The 21,589-nt window shown below is 37.3% G+C and overlaps 2 protein-coding genes across 7 annotated transcripts in view; one reads left to right on the forward strand and one right to left on the reverse strand.

The window, feature by feature from the left end:
- The window catches only part of C13H9orf85 (chromosome 13 C9orf85 homolog), a 60,416-nt gene extending 44,773 nt beyond the window's left edge, over nucleotides 1-15,643 (reverse strand). Inside the window, exon 1 of one of the 6 annotated variants that reach the window (XM_071600575.1) lies at nucleotides 15,563-15,643. In XM_071600575.1, coding sequence (XP_071456676.1) covers nucleotides 15,563-15,628 — 66 coding nt within the window. In that variant the 5' untranslated portion in view covers nucleotides 15,629-15,643. Of the gene's footprint in view, nucleotides 1-14,878; nucleotides 15,035-15,196; nucleotides 15,524-15,562 lie in introns of those variants that run through there. The other 5 variants (XM_071600577.1, XM_027940137.3, XM_071600578.1 and 2 more) reach the window with 5 other exon arrangements.
- A 160-nt stretch (nucleotides 15,644-15,803) lies between these two features.
- Abhd17b (abhydrolase domain containing 17B, depalmitoylase) overlaps nucleotides 15,804-21,589 on the forward strand; it is a 40,350-nt gene continuing 34,564 nt past the window's right edge. Inside the window, exon 1 of the mRNA XM_027940152.3 lies at nucleotides 15,804-16,375. The gene's annotated coding sequence lies outside the window, so the exon portion shown is untranslated. The remainder of the gene's footprint in view (nucleotides 16,376-21,589) is intronic.

The following is a 21,589-nucleotide window of genomic DNA, read 5'->3' on the forward strand; positions in this document are numbered from 1 at the left end:
GCTAGACTTTTAACACCATGAAAGCTAGAATTGTTCTTATTTTCGTGTCCACAATGCCTAGCACAAATATCAAGCAACAATAGGCAGTCAGACTTGAAAATCTCGATGGCAACACTGATTTTTCTCTTATGTGGCGTCTCTACCACCTCCAATCAGACAAAATCTTTAGCCTGTATTTATTTTTAACTCCTAGGCTTGGTTGAAATCTGGAGCTATGGGTCTAGATATTATACTTCTAAAAGATTTACCTCTTCTATTTTATGATTCATTTTAACAAAAGCATTAAATTTCACTGCCATATTATCAATCTTTATTTAAAATCAATTCAGTTTTACTAGATTCATGATTTATCACTATTTCTTCTTCCATGTCTTTTTTTTTTCCTTTCTTTTTTGTACTAGAGACTGAACTCAGGGGTGCTTTGCCACTGAGCTACACCCCCAGTCCTTTTTATTTTTTGAGACAAGGCCTCCCTAAGTTGCCCAGGCTTTCCTTGAACTTGTGATCTTCCTGCCTCAGCCTCCTGAATCACTGGGATTATAGGCATTCACCACTGTGCACAGCTACCACATGTCTTTTTATAGTCTGGAGAAATTCCTAAGCATACTTTTCCTTTTTTTTTTTTTTTTCAAGCACTAGGAATTGAACACAGGGGCACTCTATCACTAAGCTACATCCGCAGCTCTTTTTAATCTTTGTTTTGAGACAGGGCCTTGCTAAATTGCTGAAGCTGGCCTTGAATTTGTGATCCTCCTGTATTAGCCTCCTAAATCACTGGGATTGCAGGAGTGTGTCACCCAGTGTTTCTGGATAGTACCCCCCCACACACACTTTTTTCTTTTTGACAAAATTTAGTGCAAATGATTTTTTTTTAGTTCTGGAAAAAAAAAAAAAAAGCCATAACTTAGTTCTATAAAGAATTCTAAATTAAAAATGCTCCCATTATAGCACTTTGTAGACCTTGCCCTATTTTTCACAAGTAGCAAATGAGAAATCTGATGCTTGTAGTGTTATGGTGGCCTATGGGTAATCACTATTTTTTCTTTTTCCTGGAAGCTGGTAGGAATTTCTATCATTAGCGTTCAAAAACATCACATTGTCATGTATAGGTAATATCTTTTTTTTCTGCAATATTCCTGTAAAGCAGTTGACACGGTCTAAGATTTTCTTCAACTTTGGGAAAATGATTTTTTTCTTTATTTTTAATCATTTCTTCCTCACCTTCCTTGATTTGAACAAGTCTATTACTACCTACTTTATATCTTAAATTCCTTAAATTTTTATTATGAAGACAGGACAGCTTAAAGGGTCTCTACATTCAGATATTTAAATAGCTTGTTCATTTCCTATAAAAGATCTGATTTTTGTCATAAGCTACCAACTAAGTTAAAACAATCCCCTCAGATATGGGTTCAGTTTTCCAGAATTCAACTTCTTTGTCCCATTTCTCCCCAAGCCACACAGTACACAAGGGAGTTAGTCCACTGTCTCCTTTGACTTCAATAATGAATATAAATTCAAACATTATATATGTAAAAGCAACCATAATATTCTTTATTTTTTTTTCCCATTGTGGATTGAACCCAGGGGCGTTTAACCACTGAGCCACATCCCCAGCCCTTTATGTATTTTATTTAGAGACAGTGTCCCGCTAAATTGCTAAGGCTGGCTTTGAATTTTTGATCCCCCTGCCTCAGCCTATTGAGCCGCTGGGACTACAGGTGTGCACCACTGAGCCTGGCCATAATCTTCTTTTATCTAGACAATACATGACAAGTTATCCCACAGGACTATTCTAACTCTATTGAAGACTATATCTAGCACTATTATGTCATTGATGTTCACATGAAACACGATATCATGTTCCATAGTGTCTTGTGATAAAAGTTAATGATCGTCTACTGAACATTCAACATACACAAGTATATACCATGCTAGCAAATATATTATGCAAATTGATGACTTCAGTGACATGAGTAATTTCAAAACAAACAAGTCAGACACCTGGTAGGAAAGGGTGAGCATTTAATAATATATAAATCTTTACAGAACAACAAAGTATATAAAATAATCCCAAACTCAGATTAATATTTCATATCCATGATGTTGTGAATGACTTAATAATATCAAATGACCTTCAAAACTGAGTTTGAGTAACACCAAGTTAATTCTACTGCTAAAGGACCATCGCTTGAAAATTGTTACACATACATAGCTTCATTACCTACAAGAAGAAATACTTTCTTGTTAATTACCCTGCTGAAACAAACAAACAAAAAAGCTCCTGCCCAAACAAACAAAAAAAGCTACTGACTTAGTTGCAAAAGAACAATTTGAATAATTACATTAACATTACAATGTAAACCCAATTGTTCCAACTAGAAATAAACTTGATATCAAAGAAATGTCCTCCATTAAGTTCTAAAAATGTCATTCCACCTCATGAATAAGCAGATAAAAGAGAAGAGAATTAGGAAGGCTATTGAGATAATCAGCCCAAAGCTATGGGAAAGTCTAAGCTTACACCTGATATTTTTAGAAACCCAAAACCCTACAGGGACTGTTGAAAAATCAAATCACACTGATTTCTTTCAGTCCAAAGAAGGATTATCTGAGATTGTACTGTACATATGAAGTAGAAAGATGATCGATCCATCAAGGTGCTTTTCCATATTCACTAACATTATTTCTGTAAAGAGGCTGGCCATCCAGGTACCTATATATCCCTCTCCTTTCTTCCCCAAAAGCTATGACTTATTTTAAAATACTTCATATTTTTGAAGAGAATGGCTATATTTGATAAAGAGAGATGATACTGACCAAGAGAAGGTGATGGCATTCTCTGGATCTAGGTGGCAGTTATATGACTGTATTCATTTGTGAGAATTTGTTGGATTGTATTATAATATACATACTTTTCTATATGTTTTTAAGTTATATTTCATTTTATTCTTTTTTTTTTTTGGTACCAGGGATTGAACTCAGGGGTACTCAACTACTGAGCCACATCCCTAGGCCTATTTTCTGTTTTATTTAGAGACAGGGTCTCACTGAGTTGCTTAGCGCCCCGCAGTTGCTGAGGATGACTTTGAACTTGCGATTCTCCTGTCTCAGCCGCCCAAGCCGCTGGGATTCCAGGCATGTGTGACCGTGCCTGGCAATTTAAGTTATATTTCTTTTCTTTTTTTTTTAATTTAATTTTATTTATTTATATGTGGTGCTGAGAATCAAACCTAGTGCCTCACACATGCCAGGCAAGTGTACTATGGCTGAGCCACAGCCACAGCTCCCTTAAGTTATATTTCAATAAAAAAGTTTAGTAAGTGAAAATGCTTTATGTCTACCTTTTTCCACTTTTAAAATTAACTACTAAAATGAGATTCCTGAATGAAGAATTTATATCACACTCATCTTTGTCAGTGTTTGGTACATGATAGTGACCTAATAACGATAGGTGAATTAACACAGATCAGTAATCGATTATATTATGCCAATAAGAACTACTCAATTTCCATACTTTCATGCCACCTCATAGGATTGTTGCTCCACGGTATATATTATACACCATGAGTAGTTCAAAAATGTTTTGAGTCCCTGTCTTTAGTAGATAGTATTTATGTATGTGTATAAGAAAAAGAAGCCAAGACATGTACACTAATAACTAAGATGACATGCATCCTATGTATGGTGAGGCTAAGAAATGCCACAGGGAAATAGAGGGACATTCCAGCCAGGATCAACCAGGAAAGGCATCACTGAGGCAGTAGCACATGAGCATGATGAACGTCTTAGCAAGATAAAGGAATGAACTGACATTTACAAAATGTTCAACACTATATGTCAGGCACCATATGGGCATTTTCAAAAACTTTTAACACTTGAAATACAGTTAAAACCCATTAAGATTCTGAAAAGTTAAGATATTCGTCCAAGATCACACAGCCAGTAAATAGCAGAGAAATTGACCTACATCTTTTGACTCCAAAATCAGTATCTTTCTGCCAAACCAAGTTGCCTTTAGTAGATATGGTCTTGAATGAGAACTTGATAACTTTGGGCCAAAAAATAAAAAACCTCACATCTGAAATCTTACCAGAACAGGATTTTTTTCTCTACCTGATGCAAATACTTCAAAATGTCTTTATTTTTTCACAGTAAACTGACCAAAGCCAAAACAAAACCAACTATGTGTCTACTTACAAGAATGATGGCCTAAATTGACAGTATTCGAATTTTCACTTGTAGCCTAATATGAATCCACCCGATTACCCTTTTTGGTAAAAAGGTCTTATTCAACTACTAGAATTGCCCTAGAGAGTTAATAATAGAGAGATTTCCTTCTTATGCGTTTGTCACCACATAATGTAATATATTCATTTTGCCAAAAGGCATCAGTGCCAATTTGTAATCTTGTTTTGGAATAATCATTGGGGTGAAGGGATAACTCCACAGACTCGCTTATTCTTGCCTTTCTTTCTCCCTTGGTCACTCAATGGAATACTTCTGAGGCACCTCCAATGTGTCTCTTCCCTCAAAGATAAATGAAGAAAAGCCCTGTTTCTAAGATTGTCCAGTATAATAATTTTACCTGATTCCTTTTTCATTTCCCTTTGTTTTCACATTAAGCTAAACTCATTCAACTTTTTGATCAACAACATATACACTCACATGCACCCAGTCTTCCATCTGGTTCACTCTTCCTTGATCCCACATCACCAAGCTCCACTATCTCTTTGAGGAAAATAATTATGTTATTCCCTTTCTCACCCATTATTTTTTAATTATAATGGTACTTCTCTTGTCAAAGCATTTAATACAGTTGTTTTTAAAGAGAGAGAGAGAGAATTTTTTTAATATTTATTTTTTAATTTTCGGTGGACACAACATCTTTATTTTATTTTTATGTGGTGCTGAGGATCGAACCCAGCACCCCGCGTATGCCAAGTGAGCGCTCTACTGCTTGAGCCACATCCCCAGCCCTAAATACAATTATATTTATTTAATTTATTCAGTCACCAACTACTTACTTAATACCTTGTATGTACCAACCCCTAGGTATTGAGGGTAAAAAAAAATCCTTTCCTTTATTTATAATATTCTAAGGTGAGCTATAAATAAAATAAACAATATAATGTCCAAAAGTAATAAGGCTATAAAAATTAAAACAATACAACAATACAACAGTTCAATTTTGCTGATGAACTGAAACATGGAATGTGAGAAAGGCCAAAAGTCTAGGATGATACTCTTATTTTTGGTTTAAGGAACTGGGTAAATGGTAGAGTGCTTTACAGAGTTACGGAACATGGGGGAAAATTTTTTTGAGAGAGGAAAAAAAAAAAGAGTTCCTTCTTTGCCATCTTATGCTGGAGATCCCTTTTAGAAATCTTAAGAACAGAGGTCAAGTACGTACTTAAACATACAACTCTGCAGCTCAGAAGAAAGTTTGACCTGGAGTGCAAAACCTAGGAATTACAAGCACAAAGATGGCATGGTAAGTTGTGGACTAAATTATTATTGATGCATCTACATTGACACATTTTTTTTCACCTGAAATGACTAAATTTTGTTTTGTTTAGTGTTATTACAGATGGAACCCAAGGCTTCTCACACTGCTGAGCAAAAAGGTTTGAGTATTTTTGTTTATTTATTTTTTTTTTTAATATTTATTTATTTATTTTAGTTTTCGGTGGACACAACATCTTTGTTTGTATGTGGTGTTGAGGATCGAACCCGGGCCGCACGCATGCCAGGCAAGCGCACTACCGCTTGAGCCACATCCCCAGCCTTTGTTTATTTTTTTTAATTTTTTTTTTTTGTGGTGCTGGGGATTGGACCCAGGGTGTTGTGCATGCAAGGCAAGCATTCTACCAACTGAGCCCAGCCCAAGGACTGAGTATTTTTTACTAAAGATCTTGTATATCACAGACATCAATGACCTCATCATGAGTGATTTTAGTGAAAATGATGGGTGCAAAAACAATATGAGATGAAAAAAAAAATGGGGAGGGCACGTAAAGAAGTGGAAAAGCAGGAACTTTTCTATAAAGGGAAGAAAAAAATAGGGTGGCAGCTGGAAAAAATAGATTCTAAGGAAAATTTTTAAAGAAATTGTATAAAGTCATTAAAGATGGAAAGATTATGTAAGAGTATATATGAACAACAAAGGAGTTTTGCACCTTTAAGTCTTTAGATAGGCAAGAGAGGATGAACTTCAGGGTACAAGGGAAGGGGCTGGCCTTAAGGAGGGAATGGCATTTCACCTATTGTAATAGGAAGGCAGGATATATAGGTACTGGTATGGGTAATTTGGTAGGTGTGGTGGTAAAATAATAGAAATCTAGATCTAAGTAGGCTTAGATTTCTGTCAAGAATAGTCATATTGATGAAACCAGACTCTGAGTTAGAAGTAAGAACATGAATGAAGTACCGTGGAAAGTAGAAATATTAACGGACAAGAGCACCTAATGGAGTTTAAATATGTACACATACACACACACAAATTTACAGTTGAGGCATAAGCAAACCAGTAGATGGTGATACTTCTTTGTTGTTGTTAAGTTTATAAGTACAACAGTTACCAACAGTAATAAGGTTAGAGTTTGCCTGTGGGAATAGACTTCTGAGGTGGGAGGATGTCTAACAGCTGAGAGGTCAGATAGATGTTGGATGGATTATCCAGGTGTATGTAGCAATTACTAAGTATGATGACAGGAAATGTGAAAAGGCAGTGAGCCAAGTCACTAATGAGGACATGTAATGAGAAGGTTAGCACTGGGATGAAGGGGATACTCTTCTGATGATATGTATTTCAGATGGGCTAAAGTATTTGAGTGAAAAGAAATGAACTAACACAACAAATGGGAGTCAGGTTCCACCTAGGAGGAGGTGAAGATGTGAGGCAAAAAAAATATCACCTAAGAAGTCTATTCAGAAACAGTGTTCCCAGAAGAATCAGGTATGGCAAGAAAGTAACAAATTTTAAGTATATGTCTCTATTTAGTGACAATAAACTATAAATTCATGCAGGCAAATGGAAGGGTAAGGGAGGGGCACCATAAAGTTGGAAGATTGCATCAGATTAGGAGATGTGCAATCCAAATGGGGTAAGATTTTCCAGTAATGATGGCTGACAAGGAAATCTTAGACACTAAAAAATCAGTCAAATGAGGCAGAGTGATGCAAACCTGCTACTACAGCGACTTGGGAGGCTAAGACAGGATGATCAGCCTGGGCAACTTAGCAGGACCCTGTCTTGCAAAAAAAAAAAAAAAGTGCTGGGGTGTAGCTCAGTGGTAAAGTGCCCCTGGGTCCAATCTCTATTACAGGGGCTGAGGAATAGCCAAGAAATAAATACCCTATGTAAGCTTCATAAGTCTAGCTTAGGATCGTTCCAACAAATTTCCTTTTTGCTTAATTTAGCAGCTAAAGAATCTTAATGCCAAATACCTTTTTGTACACTGCCTTGCACACATCAGAGGAGTTCAGAGAAAGAATATTTATTTACTTCATTCAATACATTTAAATGCTATTTGGACTAGAGTGATAAGGAAAAGTTGAGAAAGAAACCTTGAGCATGTTATATTGCTTTATCCCCTTCTCATTTCTTCATCTCACAAAAGCCATTGTTTAAAAAAAAAAAAAAATGAGAGAACTGACCACTGAGGATGAAGTGAGCCAGCAGCAGGGGTGTTCAGAGGACAAACAGGATTCTCAGTGCACCTACCTATGACCTTATGATAACACTTCTGCAGGTGTGGAAAGAGCCCTATGGCTTAAAATAACAAATGCCAGACTGTAACTCTCAGTCCAGTTCTGTGTCCAATTGTACCACTCTCTGCACAGTGTTTTCTGAAAGGACAAAGGACCATTTTGGTGGGTAATTTATAAAAAATTATAACTTCCCCTTTCTCCAATGAACTAATATGCCTGGATGAAGAATTCTGAGACTTATTTGTTTCTAACAACGTAGTATTTAACTTTATGTAGAAATAAGTATTGATAAGATAATTATAAAACATCATAATTAATTCAATAGTGAACATAGTACCATTACCTAACCCAACAGATCAAGTCAAGACAAATTAATTTCAGTTGCTATTCATTATATATAAAAGGAAGTGTCTAAAATATTTGATTAATGCAGAAAAACAATTATATTGTTTGTAGCAGGTGTCAACATCAAGAAATGTGCAGAAGTGTTTTACTGGCTTCAAGCAGTAGCAAGTCGGGAATGAAAGTATATGGAAATCTCTAGGAATCATTTTGTGTGAAAGGAGAGAAAACGAAAGGTAAAGAATAGTATAGAATGCAGCACTTAAAACAATGAAAAAGACAAGAGAAAAGCAAGTAGTTCTACTAGCGCTGTGACTTTCATTAGGTATGATATGTAATATATATATATATATATATTACAATGCTGTGCATGTCATAAATTAAGTCACTTTATGAGTTGAAAAGGTATGTTGAATCTAAAACCAGATCAATGAAACAGGAGATACATTTAATATCAAAAGAGACTCATCTCTATATCACTAGAATGATCTCTAGATTACCTAAGATAATCATCTCAAAACTAATGTGGAGTCTACATCTGCTCAATTGCTTTGCTCAATGGAAACCCACTGGCTTAACCCCCTAATTGCTGACACCCATTGGTTGAGAAATAACACTTATTCCCAGGACTAGCACTTTATCATTCACACTTAAATTTACTTACACCAAGGATTACTTGAACCAATCTGAGGCAGTTCCCTACAGCTTAACATTCCTGGGCTGGTGGAGATGGGACAAACATCCAATAACATCCTATAATCCAATTCCAAAGTACCTGGATTAAAAAGAACCTTTTCAATAATATAGAGGTTTTTACACAGCAAAGTTTTATTCATTTCATTTATTTATTTTGGTACTACAGATATAACCCAGGGTCACTTTACTATTCTGCTACATCCCCAGCCTGCCCTCCCTCATTTTTTTTTTTTTTTTTTTAAATTTTGAGAAAGCATCTCACTTAGTTGCTTAGGGCCTGGATGAGTTGTTGAGGCTGGCCTTGAACTTGATACCCTCCTGGCTCAGCCTCCCAGGTTGCTGTGATTACAGGCATATATTTATTCATTTTACAGTGTCAGGTATCATGGCCAACTAAATTAGGATTAAAACTATCTTAGAGTAAGATTAAAAAAAAAAAAAAAACAGAATCCAATCTCAGTAACTTAATGTACAAAATCAACTCTGTAATTATTATCTGTACTTTTACAGAGAGACAAACTCAAGAATCATTAGAGTTTGTAGATAAAACTTTATGAATAGAAAAAGCTGAAAAACAATTAGTAGAACTGTTATTTGTGATTAGCTAAGGTATTCAATACCTGTTAAGACTGTTAACTTGTTTTTGTTATACTCCTGAAGAAAAAATGTTTTTTTTTTTTTTTTTTCAAAAGGACTGATATAGGTAGTGTTCCTATAACTTTCCCTAAACAAAAAGCAAACTCAGTTCTTTTGCTGAAATACCTATTTTTTGGTATGAGGGATTGATCACAGGGGCAATTTACCACTGAGCTACACCAATTCTTTTTTTTTTTTTTTTTTTTTTTTTGAGATAGAGTGTTGCTAACCTGCTAAGGACCTAAGTTGCTGAGGACTGGCTTCCAACTTGGGATTCTTCTACCTCAGTCTTCTGAATTGCTAGGATTATAGGCATGTGCTATCATGCCCAACTAATACCTATCTTTAATTGAGGCAAAATTTACATGAGTGGCATATGCAGACTGAACTGTACAATTCAGTCAGATGTGATAAATGTTTTCACTTTGTGATCTTCACCCATCCACTACCCCAGAACATGTCTATTCTAGTCAATCCCCCTACCACTCAAGGCAATTGCAGTTTAAATTTCCACACAAGGTATCATACAGAATGTTCTTTTTAATTTTTCCCTCCACATAATGTTTTTGATATTCATTCACAGTTTGTATGTATCAGTAGTTCTTTTTTAAAAAATAGCAGAGTACAGGAGGCTGAGGCAGGAGGCCAGTCTAGCAATTTAGCAAAAGCCTATCTCAAAATAGAAAATAAAAAGGCTAGGGGTATAACTCAGTTGTAGTGCATCCCTGAGTTCAATCTTCAGTACCATCAAAAAAGAAAAAGAAAAAACACTCCAAGGTATGTATCTGCCATAATCTGCTTATATAGCTCCTAATAATGAATATTTGGGGGCTTTCCCCATTTTGGCTACTGCAAATAAAGGACCTAGTAAACATAAACTCCTATTTTGCTGAATAAGTATAATTGTGTTGCTTAAACTTAAGACAACTTTTTGTCTGAAGCAAACCAGAAGCTGAAGGATTAGACTGATTTAGCATCTTCTTTTATGTTAAGTGAGCAAAAGGAATCGTAACTAGAAAGCCTGGCTTATTAGGTGAGACCCACCCCAACCTGCATGATACTCCAGAAACCACATTCAATGAGGAGAGACTCTTTCCTTTAAACATTAAACATAAAGGAAAGAGACTCTTTCCTTTAAACAGTATGTGCCCCAAACAGGCAGTGTTCTGTCCATTTTCTGTTTCCATAACAAAACACCTCAGGCTGGGTACTTTATAAAGAAAAGAGGTCTATTTAGCTCACAGTCTTGGAGACTCAAAGTCCAAGATCTGGAGGCCCCATCTATTCCACCTCTGTTGAAGGTTCCCTTTGTTGCACTACAACATGGCAGAGGGGCAAAAAGGGAAACAGCCACAGGCAGAGGTGGCCAAGCACATAGCATAGTCTTACTTTATAAGAACTCAACTATTATGAAAACTCACTCACTCCACAAGACCAACAACAATCGCTTCTGAGATCAACACCTTCCTAAGTACTTAATCACCTTCCACCGGGACTCATCATTTAAAAGTTCCACCACCTTTCAACACTACAACATTGAGGACCAAGTGGTCAGCACACAAACCTCTGCAGAACAAACCATATTCAAAGTATAACAGAAGGAGCAGCAATAAAGTTCACACATCTTTGTCCTGACCTCAGTCACAAGGCCTCTACTGCACACAAAAATACAGAAAAAGACATCCATACACACTTATATAATAGAGGGCTTTTCAATTACTTGCCCTTTAAGGTCTCCTCAAACAGATTCCACCTCACCAATGGATAGCTACCTGATAATTTTTGTAACTTTGGGTGCATAATTCACTCCCCTAAGCACTAATTTCCCAGTATGTGATATAGGATAATTATGGCATCTATCCTAGTGTTATTTTGAAGATTAGATCTTGTGTAGCAGGTTGGCTTAGTGCATAACACACTTAAGTACACAAATATTAGCTATTATTAATATCACTATATTTCCAAAGCTAGAGTATAGTCAGACTTTCATTTTCTATCTTCATAGCAAGGTGAAGATCAGTTTCCAAAATGAGTGTGTTCCACAATAAATTAATTCAGCAAGTATTCTGTAAACCAGAGTTCATAACCAAGCAAGTTTTAGCTTAATTTTCTAAAAAACTGCAGAACATCTCAGTTGTTCATGCCAATGTACACTATTCCTGTCCCCATAGTGAAATCTAGCATATAGCATTTTCGAAGTAATGACATTTACTATTTCCCTATTACAAAAATCTCATGTCTCTGGGGCGCTAAAAAATACACTTTGGGAAATACTAGTTAAAAACAATGCTGACTATTCATATAAAACAAACAGCAGCCTCCAGAGGATGACATATGCTCTTCCCATTTCATTCAGTTAAATATTATCTATACTTCCAATCTCAGAAGAACATTCCTAAACACTCCAAACTTAATCCTGCTATATACTCTTTGGCTCCTTAGACTTTTCTTTCATAATTCTTACTGCTATTGGTATTAGCATACTTGAAAGATTATTTGACTAATGTCTGTCACCTGTCCCACCAAACTATAAGCTTCAATTATGGTAGTGACTGTGTATTTTACTTAACCCTATATCCCCAGCATCTAGTAGACTATGGCTGGTACCAGACACTAGATGTGGAATAAATGCATGGATACAAAAATTTCACTGCAACCTTTTAAAAGCCACAATAAAAAACTAAAAAGAACTCAAATGTTTATTAACAGAAAAGTAATTAAGTAAATTCCTGTTTATATTACATTATTCACCCATTAAAAACAAAGAACTTAATCTCCATGCTCTGATACACCCACTTTGCTAAATGAGAAAGAAAACATACTTTATTGCATACACACTTAGATGTACACACTACAGATGTACATAGATGTCTAGAAACATTCACAAGAAACTTAACAGTGATTAAACCTAAACAGGACTAGGGCTGGGAACAGCAATTATCACTTTCATGTTTTTTATACTTCTCTACTGTTTCCACATTCTTCAACAATTTTGAAGTTCTTTTCTAATTAATTTTTTTTAGGCTTTAAGCAACTTCAGATCAAAATAAATTATCATTTGCTTTATGCTTAGTGCAGATTCATATCCCTATTTCTTTAAAAATTTTTGAAATGATCCTCACAGCGATCCTGAGAAGAAAGTAAGACAAAATATTTTAATAACCCAGAATTATAGATTAAAAGCTATAGGGAAATTGCCTGACATAACAAAACAAATGATAGACCTGGAGCTAAAAAGATCTTTTCTCTTAGTTCAAAATTCACTACGTATCATTATCTCTCCAGTAGAGGAAACAAGGCTAACTTACAGAATTGACATTTTATTACCAAATTTAAACGTATCCCCTTTTTCACCCTTCCTAACCACCACTTGCACACTGCTGACCAATGACCACAGCGGCAGGGCCTTTTTAAAATAACTCCCGTGACAGGAGATTACAAAAGGCGATTGCTACTTTACTGTTAGATAATTTCCTCATATTAAGCTGAAACTTATCTTTCTTACTCTGACCCTTTGGTACAAATTTGTTCATTTGAAGTGCCACAACAAAATTTCTCTCTTTTTCTAGAATATATTTAAGTATGAGAATGGGTGCTTTATCTGGATATACTTCCCCCCAAAAAACATCTATCATTACCCAACTTCTAATTTCAGTTAAGTCCTGACAAATCACTTGGCAGAGGAGAATAAAAGAGAAGTATCATGCACAACATTTGAGTTCTTTTCAGTTTTTTACTGTGCCTTTTAAAAGGTTGCAGTGAAATTTTTGTATCCATGCATTTATTCCACATCTAGTGTCTGGTACCAGCCACAGTCTACTAGATGCTGGGGATACAGGGTTGAATAAAATATACAATAGGTGTAACCTATTGATAATTGGCACAGTGTTGGAAAAATCTTTCCAAATATTGTTTATGATTTTCTTTCTGAAAATTTGCTCAATTTAAGTGGGAGAAAGGAGAAGTCCTTAGAGGATAATTTACTGAACTGTCTTACACTTCACCTTGTAAGTTACGAAGTAAAACTAATCACTTCTGACTTTAAAGGGAATTACCACACATTTCTTACCAGTCCTGAGGTAGAGTCAGATGGTTCTGGAAAGTCTTAGCTTTAGACACAAGATTTTTGAGCCAACTATGTATATTATTTATTAGTTCTTAGTAAAATATTTGTTCCTTAGTAAAATATTTCTTGCTATTTTTGTCAGAACTCCCAATAACAAATAATCTGGTGGTCTGACCTACTGAAAAATGAGACTTCTTCACAATTTTAAAGAGGAAAAGGAAATCAAAATCAAAATCCTTGTGACAAAACTGTAGACATCTATTTGGTATAGTGCAGCTTTTTCTTTTTTCTTTCTTTTTTTTTTTTTTTTTGGTACTGGGGATTGAACTCAGGGGAACTCATCCACTCAGCCACATCCCCAGTCCTTTTTTGTATTTAATTTAGAGACAGGGTCTCAATGAGTTGCTTAGTGCCTCACCAAGTTGCTGAGGCTGGCTTTGAACTCGGGATCCTCCTGCCTCAGCCTCCTGAGTCTCTGGAATTACAGGCTTGCACCACCACTCCTGGCTAATGCAGCTTTTTTATTCTGGTGTAACCTATTGATAATTGGCACAGTCTTGGAAAAATCTTTCCAAATACTGCTTATGATTTTTCTTCTGAAAATTTGCTCAATTTAAGTGGGAGAAAGGAGAGGTCCTTGTAGGACAATTTACTAAACTGTCTTACACTTCACCAATATGTATCACAATTTGTAATGACATATATCTTGTCTTAATTATTGCCCATATTATGCAGAAAACTCTTAAGTTCTATAAAGAGTCAATACTTGTGAATACTGCACAACCAGGAGCATAGGGCCTTGCACATGGAAGGTGCTCATTAAATATTTGTACAGTAAATGAAGAGACAGAGGAAACAAAATAAGACTACAGGTTACTATAAACAGATGACTTTGCTTTCTCACTCAACTAATTACTTACTGAACACCCATTATGATCATTTAGTTTAGCATTACAACAATCCTTCCAGATTTCTCACTTGAGACAACATTAAAGCTCAGATAAACATTAAATAACTCAAGTCTCAAACCTAATACATTTGAATTCCAGTTTAAATATCAAGTTTATCTGATGTAATGTTGGTCTCTAATATGCCCTTGTGTCGTCAATTTTGTCCTCTCCATAGGGATAAGGGTGCAGGAAGAGATAACCACAGTAAATTAGTAGTTACATACAACCCAATTTCTCTGGCTTATCGAAACAGTCTGAATTTTCTACCAGTTTACAGAAGTTCTGCTAAAGAAGTAAAAGACTTTATAAAGACCAAAGCTACCAGTTTTACATAAATTGAATAATTTGCTTATCAAAACAATCTTAAGAAAAAGAGAAATTCCCATTACGTTGGTGAGGACACTGAGGCTATTGCTTGCATAAACTTGGTGCAAATTCTGAAAGAGACACTCGTGCATAATCCTTGTTTTCCTACCCCAAACGAGAAAGATCCAGATGGGAGCGTTCAACGACTCAATTTTCTCATTGGCACCTTAGGTTTGACGAGGGTCCCGGTCCACTCTGTGCAATTAGTTAAGTGTGTCGATCGTGACAAGTATTTACGAGGAGACAACATATCCAGGTCAAACAAAGGGCGTGGGAATAACATTTTAGAAAGGGCTGCACTGCAGCCAAGACTAACCCTGGGCTGCGGTCCACACTCGCTCTCGCCAACTGCACTGATTTCCTCACTCCCCCTCCAATAAATCACTTCTTCCTGGAGTCAGAGTTAGTACAACAGGCAGGTTCCTACCTTGGTCTGGGCACTCTTATCGAACTTGTCATTTCTGAAGCTAAATGTATTCTGATGCTTCTGAGGCCTGGAACGAGCCACGTTGCCCTTCTGGGAACTCATCCCCGAAACCACAACCACCTCAAGTAGAGTGTACCTAAAAAGTTTCAGGGAAGACCAGAGAGCTTCCTCCCCAGGTGTTGACGCTTCTCTCGTGACCCGGAAGGAACTTATCCAGCCTTTCCGCCCCCAGTAGGCACACGTGACTCCCTGTGGTGGTGAAAGGACATCCTCTTGCCCTCCCAGCACTTGGTGCAGGAAACTCCACAAGGCTCAGCCTCTACCAGCGCCCCCGACCCCCCAGCCTGCGCAACCCTTGCCTCTAACCGGGTGAACAAGTCCCACTTTCTTCGAAATGAGCATTCTCCCATTGACCCGAATGCGGCAGTCCATCACGGCAGAGGGGAGGGTTTCCTCTATTCCTATTGGCTCTTCCTTTCCGCAATCCCCGCCTCCTGCCGAATCCGTTCAGCCTCTCCGGAAGTCGGCTGCGCTACCGACTCTACTGAACGGCTTGTGATTGGTGCAAATTGGGCGAGGAAGGGCTTCGTCCCTCCCCACACCCGATCGCAGGCTGGAGCCCGGGTCAGCTTGGCACCTTCCTCCAGTCAGTGACCAACTCTTGGTGTAGAAAGGTCTCGGCTATCCCCCTCCGTTCCTATCCAGTGTCTTTCCCGCTACAAGAGCAAGCCCAGCGCCTGGCGGGCTGAGGAGGAGAAAGAAAGGAGAATTGAAGAGAAGAAAGACCTGGCTGGGACTGGGTGTTGTCTACAGTGCCAGAAAAGGAGGCGGTGGCAGCGTCTGCGACCACGGCCGCTCGGGACGTGAGGCCCGAGAGCAGCCGGCGCCGGCGGCCGCCGCTCCAGCTCCTCGAGCCGGGGCCGTTAGTCAGCAGAACGCGAGCTTGTGTGGAGAAGAGCCGGCGCGAGGCGAGACTCGGGGCTACCTCAGACCCCGCGGTCCTTCGTCCCGGCTCCGGGGACTGCAGCCCTCGTGCCCCCTCCTCGCCTGGGCCCGTCCGCGTACTGCGAGAGTCCGGTGGCCGGAGCGCGGGTCGCGCCTCGTGGAGGACAACGCGTCGCAGACGTTCTCTCCCGACCCCCTCTGCTCGGCATCTCGGCCGTGGCCGCCTCTGTGCAGGTGCGTGGGGCCGCTGATGGGACGCGCTGCGGCTGCGGCCGGGCTCGGGGAGGGGGCGCTAGGCCGGGAGCCGCAGCGCGGGAGGGACGGGCCGGGGCCGGCGGGGGAGGGGAGCGGGAGGCGTCTTTGTTGTTGGCGACCGAGATGCCTCTCCGCGTCGGCAAAGGCCGGAGACCTACTCCCGGTCGGGTCGGTGTGTTGAAGAGGACTCTAGTGTATTGGTGAAGGGGTAGGTGGGAGGGTCCTTGCGTTCCGCGGAGCTGCTGGAGTCTAGGGGTGAGGGAGAGACGGACGCCTTGGGAAGGTCTTGGGTCCTTCCCAGCGGGGAAGGGTCTTGTTTCACTTCCTTTGCTTTTCTCCCAGTGGACCGAAAGATGGGGTCGGGTTTACATTCCTCTCCTTCGCTCTCTGAGATTCGCCGGTGCCTAGCAGCTTTCTACTCAAGGTCCTCATCGTGCCAGCCTCGATTTTAGATTGAATCTGCGCCGAGCTTGGTGATTTGTGTATTCTGGCCGGGCCGTCGCAGGGTTCTTCTTTAGATAGTTGAACTTTCATCTGCTCTAGGATATGCTCATCAGGGATCAACTTTGAATTGGAAAATTAAGAGTTTGGGTTTGAAATTTTATTTTACCCCTGAAACAAAGTTGTGGATTGTATTGTGTGGAGGATGTTCGTAGAGAGGCTCTAAACTCGGCTTCTTGTTTTTTTTTTTTTTTTTAAAATGTTGATCCAGTGTGAGATTTCTGCCCTTTCTTTGAACATGATGCTTTAAATCAGTGTAAGGTACATTAGGTAATCAAAGGGTGAATAACGGAATATAGAGAGGGTGACCTTTAAATTTTAGCTATTTAGTTTCTGAAAGGTATTCCTCTAACACTTGCTGTATAATGCTTGATCCATAAGATGATTCATTGGCTTTTTTAAGTATTCGGTAAATAGGATTTTGGATGTCTTGTGTCAGCATTTGAAACTACTACGTTTGGACTCTAAAGTTAGAACATGTAATAAAATTAATATGTTTACGTTGACAGGAAGGTTTGCAATAATGGACTTTTCTCCATTAAGAATTAGTCTCTTCGTATGTTTATCTTAGGAACTCGGGTAATAGTCACAAACAAGACATTATTTTGATAATTACCAGGATTGCTAGTACTCAGTAATCTAAGACTGCCTAATTTCATGCTTGTTGGAGAAATTTTTTTGGAAGAAGTGGTAGTGGCCTTACTTAAAGAGCAGCGAAGTTGTGTTAAACTTCTAAAGATACAAATTCTTTTTTGTGTCATAATTGATATCTTATTTGAGATCCAGGAGGAAGTGAAAAGCTCTCTCACCCACATTTTGTCCTCTCTTTTCTCGTACTCTACCATTAATAAGGTTAATTGGCAAGGATAGGATTAGATTTTCAGCAATCTAGGTGGTTTTAATTTTGTCTCTTGGTGTTCAGTCCTCTAGTTGATATGTGTTTTGTTTCCTTGAGTATCTTTGCCCATTTTGAAATGTGTATGAAATGATAGTTGACAAAGAATGTTTTATTTCGTGGGACAATAACTATACAGCATCCTAACAATTTTTTTTTTAAAGTTAGCTTTGTGAACACAAAACTAGGCAAGTGGTATCTGTTCCAAGTTCTGTTACTGAATTGGTATACAACTCCAGGCAGTGTTATCTCACATCTGAGTCAGTTTCTCCATCTGTAATATAGAGCTAATAAAATGTGCCACCTGCTCACTTTATAGAAAAGGCAGTGAGAATTTATAAGCAACAGTTACTCTAAGTGTGCGACATTATATTCTGTTTAAAATTACCAACTGATAAACTCAAAATTTCTTCCATGTTAGTATTGGTGTCATATCCTTAGAATCAGTGATAACAAAAAAATAGTTCATTGACTTGATTGGTTTATTGCTGGTAGATTTTATTTCTTGTCTAACCAAGGTTTTTCTTTTAATTCTCAGAATTACTCCCACTTTTCCTACTCTCACATACATTGCACTATTTGTCTCTGAAACCCAATCTTCTGAGGTGGAGTGGAAAAGTAGTTTAATGGCTTTTTTAAATTTTATTTTTTAGAGGTGAAACGAGTAAAAACTAAAGAAAAGAATTACTTGAATTACCTAAAGCTAAACAATTAATGAGATGCAGAATTGAGACTTGAATGTGTGTCTTCTGACCTCTAGTCCTGAATGCTACTCTTTAGAGCAGTGTTTTCCCAACACATATAGGCCCAACATTTTCAGTCCAGGTGAACTGAGAAATAATATAGCAATATAACTATTGATGACCCACAATATAACGATTCTCCATTTACCTATGACTCAATTGAAGAAATAAAGCTACAAATCAAAATGAGACAATTTACCTTGTAAATCCTCTTAAATTCTATTCTCTTCACCCCAGCCACTAACTTAATTAACATCCATCCTTCCTATCTGCTTGTTTATACTTAACTATCTACTTTTATATTCCAGAACACTACTTTCGTTTTTGATTGTTTTAAAATGATTTAGGCTGAGTGTGGTGGTGTACGCCTATAGTTTCAGCATTCAGGAGGCTAAGGCAGAAAATCAGTTAAGGATTTTGACCAGCCTGGATAACATAGATCCAATCTCAAAACAACAACAACAAAAACTATTTAAATATAATGTTTATATCTTTATGTAGTTTGCTTTTTTGTCATTAGGCCAGGATTTATTTGTTTATTCAGATAGCTCTAGTATATTTTTATTGCTAATATGGTATGTACTCCATTATGTTACTATACCAGCTTTCTGTAGTTGATCATTTTAGTTGCTTCTCAATTGTTTGCTATTCAAGAATTAAGGAATATTCTTGTATACAGTCATGTACCACATAATATTTTGGTCAATAATGGACAGCAAACACAATAGTGATCTCATAAAATTGAATCACCTAGTGACATCTTAGCCATGTTTTAAGTATATGCTGACATTCTCACAACAATGAAATTACCTAATAACAATTTTCCCAAACTATCTCTTTATATTTTTGATCCTACATCTAATTTTATCAAGTATTTTTAGTTATAGATGGACACAATACCTTTTGTTTATTTTTTTTATGTGGTGCTGGGTCTCAAACCCAGTCTCTCAAGTGTTATACCGACAATGTCCTCTCTAACATATAAGCAGTTAATTACAATACATTAATATGTATTTCACTGTGCAAATGCTTCATTCAGTTCAACTATACTTAAGTTTTAGCTGTGTGATGCTAAAACCTGACAGCCTGTTAGAAAAGTAGAATCTCAGATCCTATGCTGCTGATTCAGGTGCTGTAGGTTAATAAGATTGTCAGGTCATTTGTGTATGCATTAAATTAGAAGCACTACTAGAAGAAGTTTTGGGTACTTTGCGTCAATGGATAGTAACACTGTCAATACAACAGCTACCAGTGCATATTTTAGTTGTTATATTGAAATGGGCATTCAGATACCAAAAGCAGCACTGTTGGTGAAAAATGATTTTCTAAAACTATTTTCAGTAAAGTTGAATCAAAGAAAGTGAATCTTTTTAACACAGTAGTTGAATTCTTTAAAATCATCACCTGTATTAAAGCAATGTTGGTTGCAAGTCCTGTTGAGAAATATCTGACTTTAGGGTTCTTGTTGTTTTTCCTCTCCTTCAACCCCTCTCTGAAAGTCTGTAGAATAGTTAAAAGTCATAGGACACAGAGCAGCATTATCTTTATGCAAGAAGAGTGCCTGGCTCTTTGACTTCTAATTTTGTAGCACCCCTATTCATTAAAACAACCAGAAAGCTGTAATTGAGAAAGATGACTCTGGAATATAAATCTGGTAGTCGTCTGTTAGACACCGGGTATGAGCTTATTCCACTTTTTAAGATAACTGCCAGTTTTCTCTCCAAAGTGATTGTGGACGAGAGATGTGTTCTCTGCCTTACAAATACTTAAGGCCTAACTTTTGCCATTCTAAGGAGTATGAAATGGCACATAGTGGCAGTTTTTATTTGCATCACCCAATAACTTGTGTAGTTGCTAAAACTTTCACTTATTTGTTGGCCATTCATTTTCTTTTTCTATAAATTGCCTGCTCAGGGTTACCTTTTCTTATTAAATTGTAATAATTTTTCTATTTTCTATATAACAGTACTTGGTAGGCTCTAAAGATCTGTTCTTCCAGTTTGGGGATTGTCCTTTTTACTTTAAATATGGTATCTTCTAGTGACTAAAAGATTTTTAATGCCACATTTATCATTTTATGATTTGTCCTTTTTCTAAATAAAACCTTAACAATTTTATTTATTCACATTTAGAACTTAAATTTACATGGAGCTATTTTATATACTGATGTGCTTGTGAATTCAGTTTGCTAAATAAAATTAACTCTTTTTTCTCTGAAATTGTCTTTTTTTTTGTTAATATGCTATGATAAAATTATGGTGGTAATAACTGTATTTAGTTTTTAATATCCCTTTAACTTAAAAGTTAAAACTTTGCAACTCTGTCATTCTAACTCTCTCCTCTCCCCACCCCAAACCATTGCTTCAGAATATAAGCTGACCATCGGTATCACAAAAAATCTGAGCAGTTAAGGATTTCTGATTTTTCAGATTAAGGATGCTCAACTGATAGTGCCACACAGATATTCCAAAATTGGAATGACTTCTGATCCCACACATTTTAGATCAAGGATAATGAAGCTGTACTGTTTGATTCTTAGGTTTCATCTCTAGCTCACATTCAGTTTCTAAAAGTCATGGAACATGGCAGGTTCTTTTAAATACTAATCACTGCAACCTACACTTTGCAGTTTCTTTTCATTTTGGCTAGAATTTGTTAAAATTACAATCATAATTTCAAACTTAATTTTTATTTCAATTATTTCAAATTTTAGAATACATTTTATATGTAAATTTGACTTAGATATAAGACCTTTTTGTTTTCTAAGGAGATAAAAGTAAAAAATGACTAAACTAGTTTTTACGTACAGCTAACATTTAAAAATGCGAAAGGAGAAATGGGCCAGTGTCTATGATGTATGTACCAGTCACTTTTGATTTGACCTGTTCAATAGGGTGATCATGTTAGACCTCAATGAATAGGGGAGAATGAAAAAATGAGCAATGATGTGCAGTCAGGGAAATCATAGCTGGGCAGACATTAGCCAAATCCAGGAACAGTGGACAGAAGACAGTCTTTAAGTTAAACCTGTGTTATGTCTCTCCCACTTACAAG

Source organism: Marmota flaviventris, chromosome 13 (genome assembly GCF_047511675.1).
Source record: "Marmota flaviventris isolate mMarFla1 chromosome 13, mMarFla1.hap1, whole genome shotgun sequence".
In the NCBI taxonomy this organism is placed as follows: Eukaryota; Metazoa; Chordata; class Mammalia; order Rodentia; family Sciuridae; genus Marmota; species Marmota flaviventris.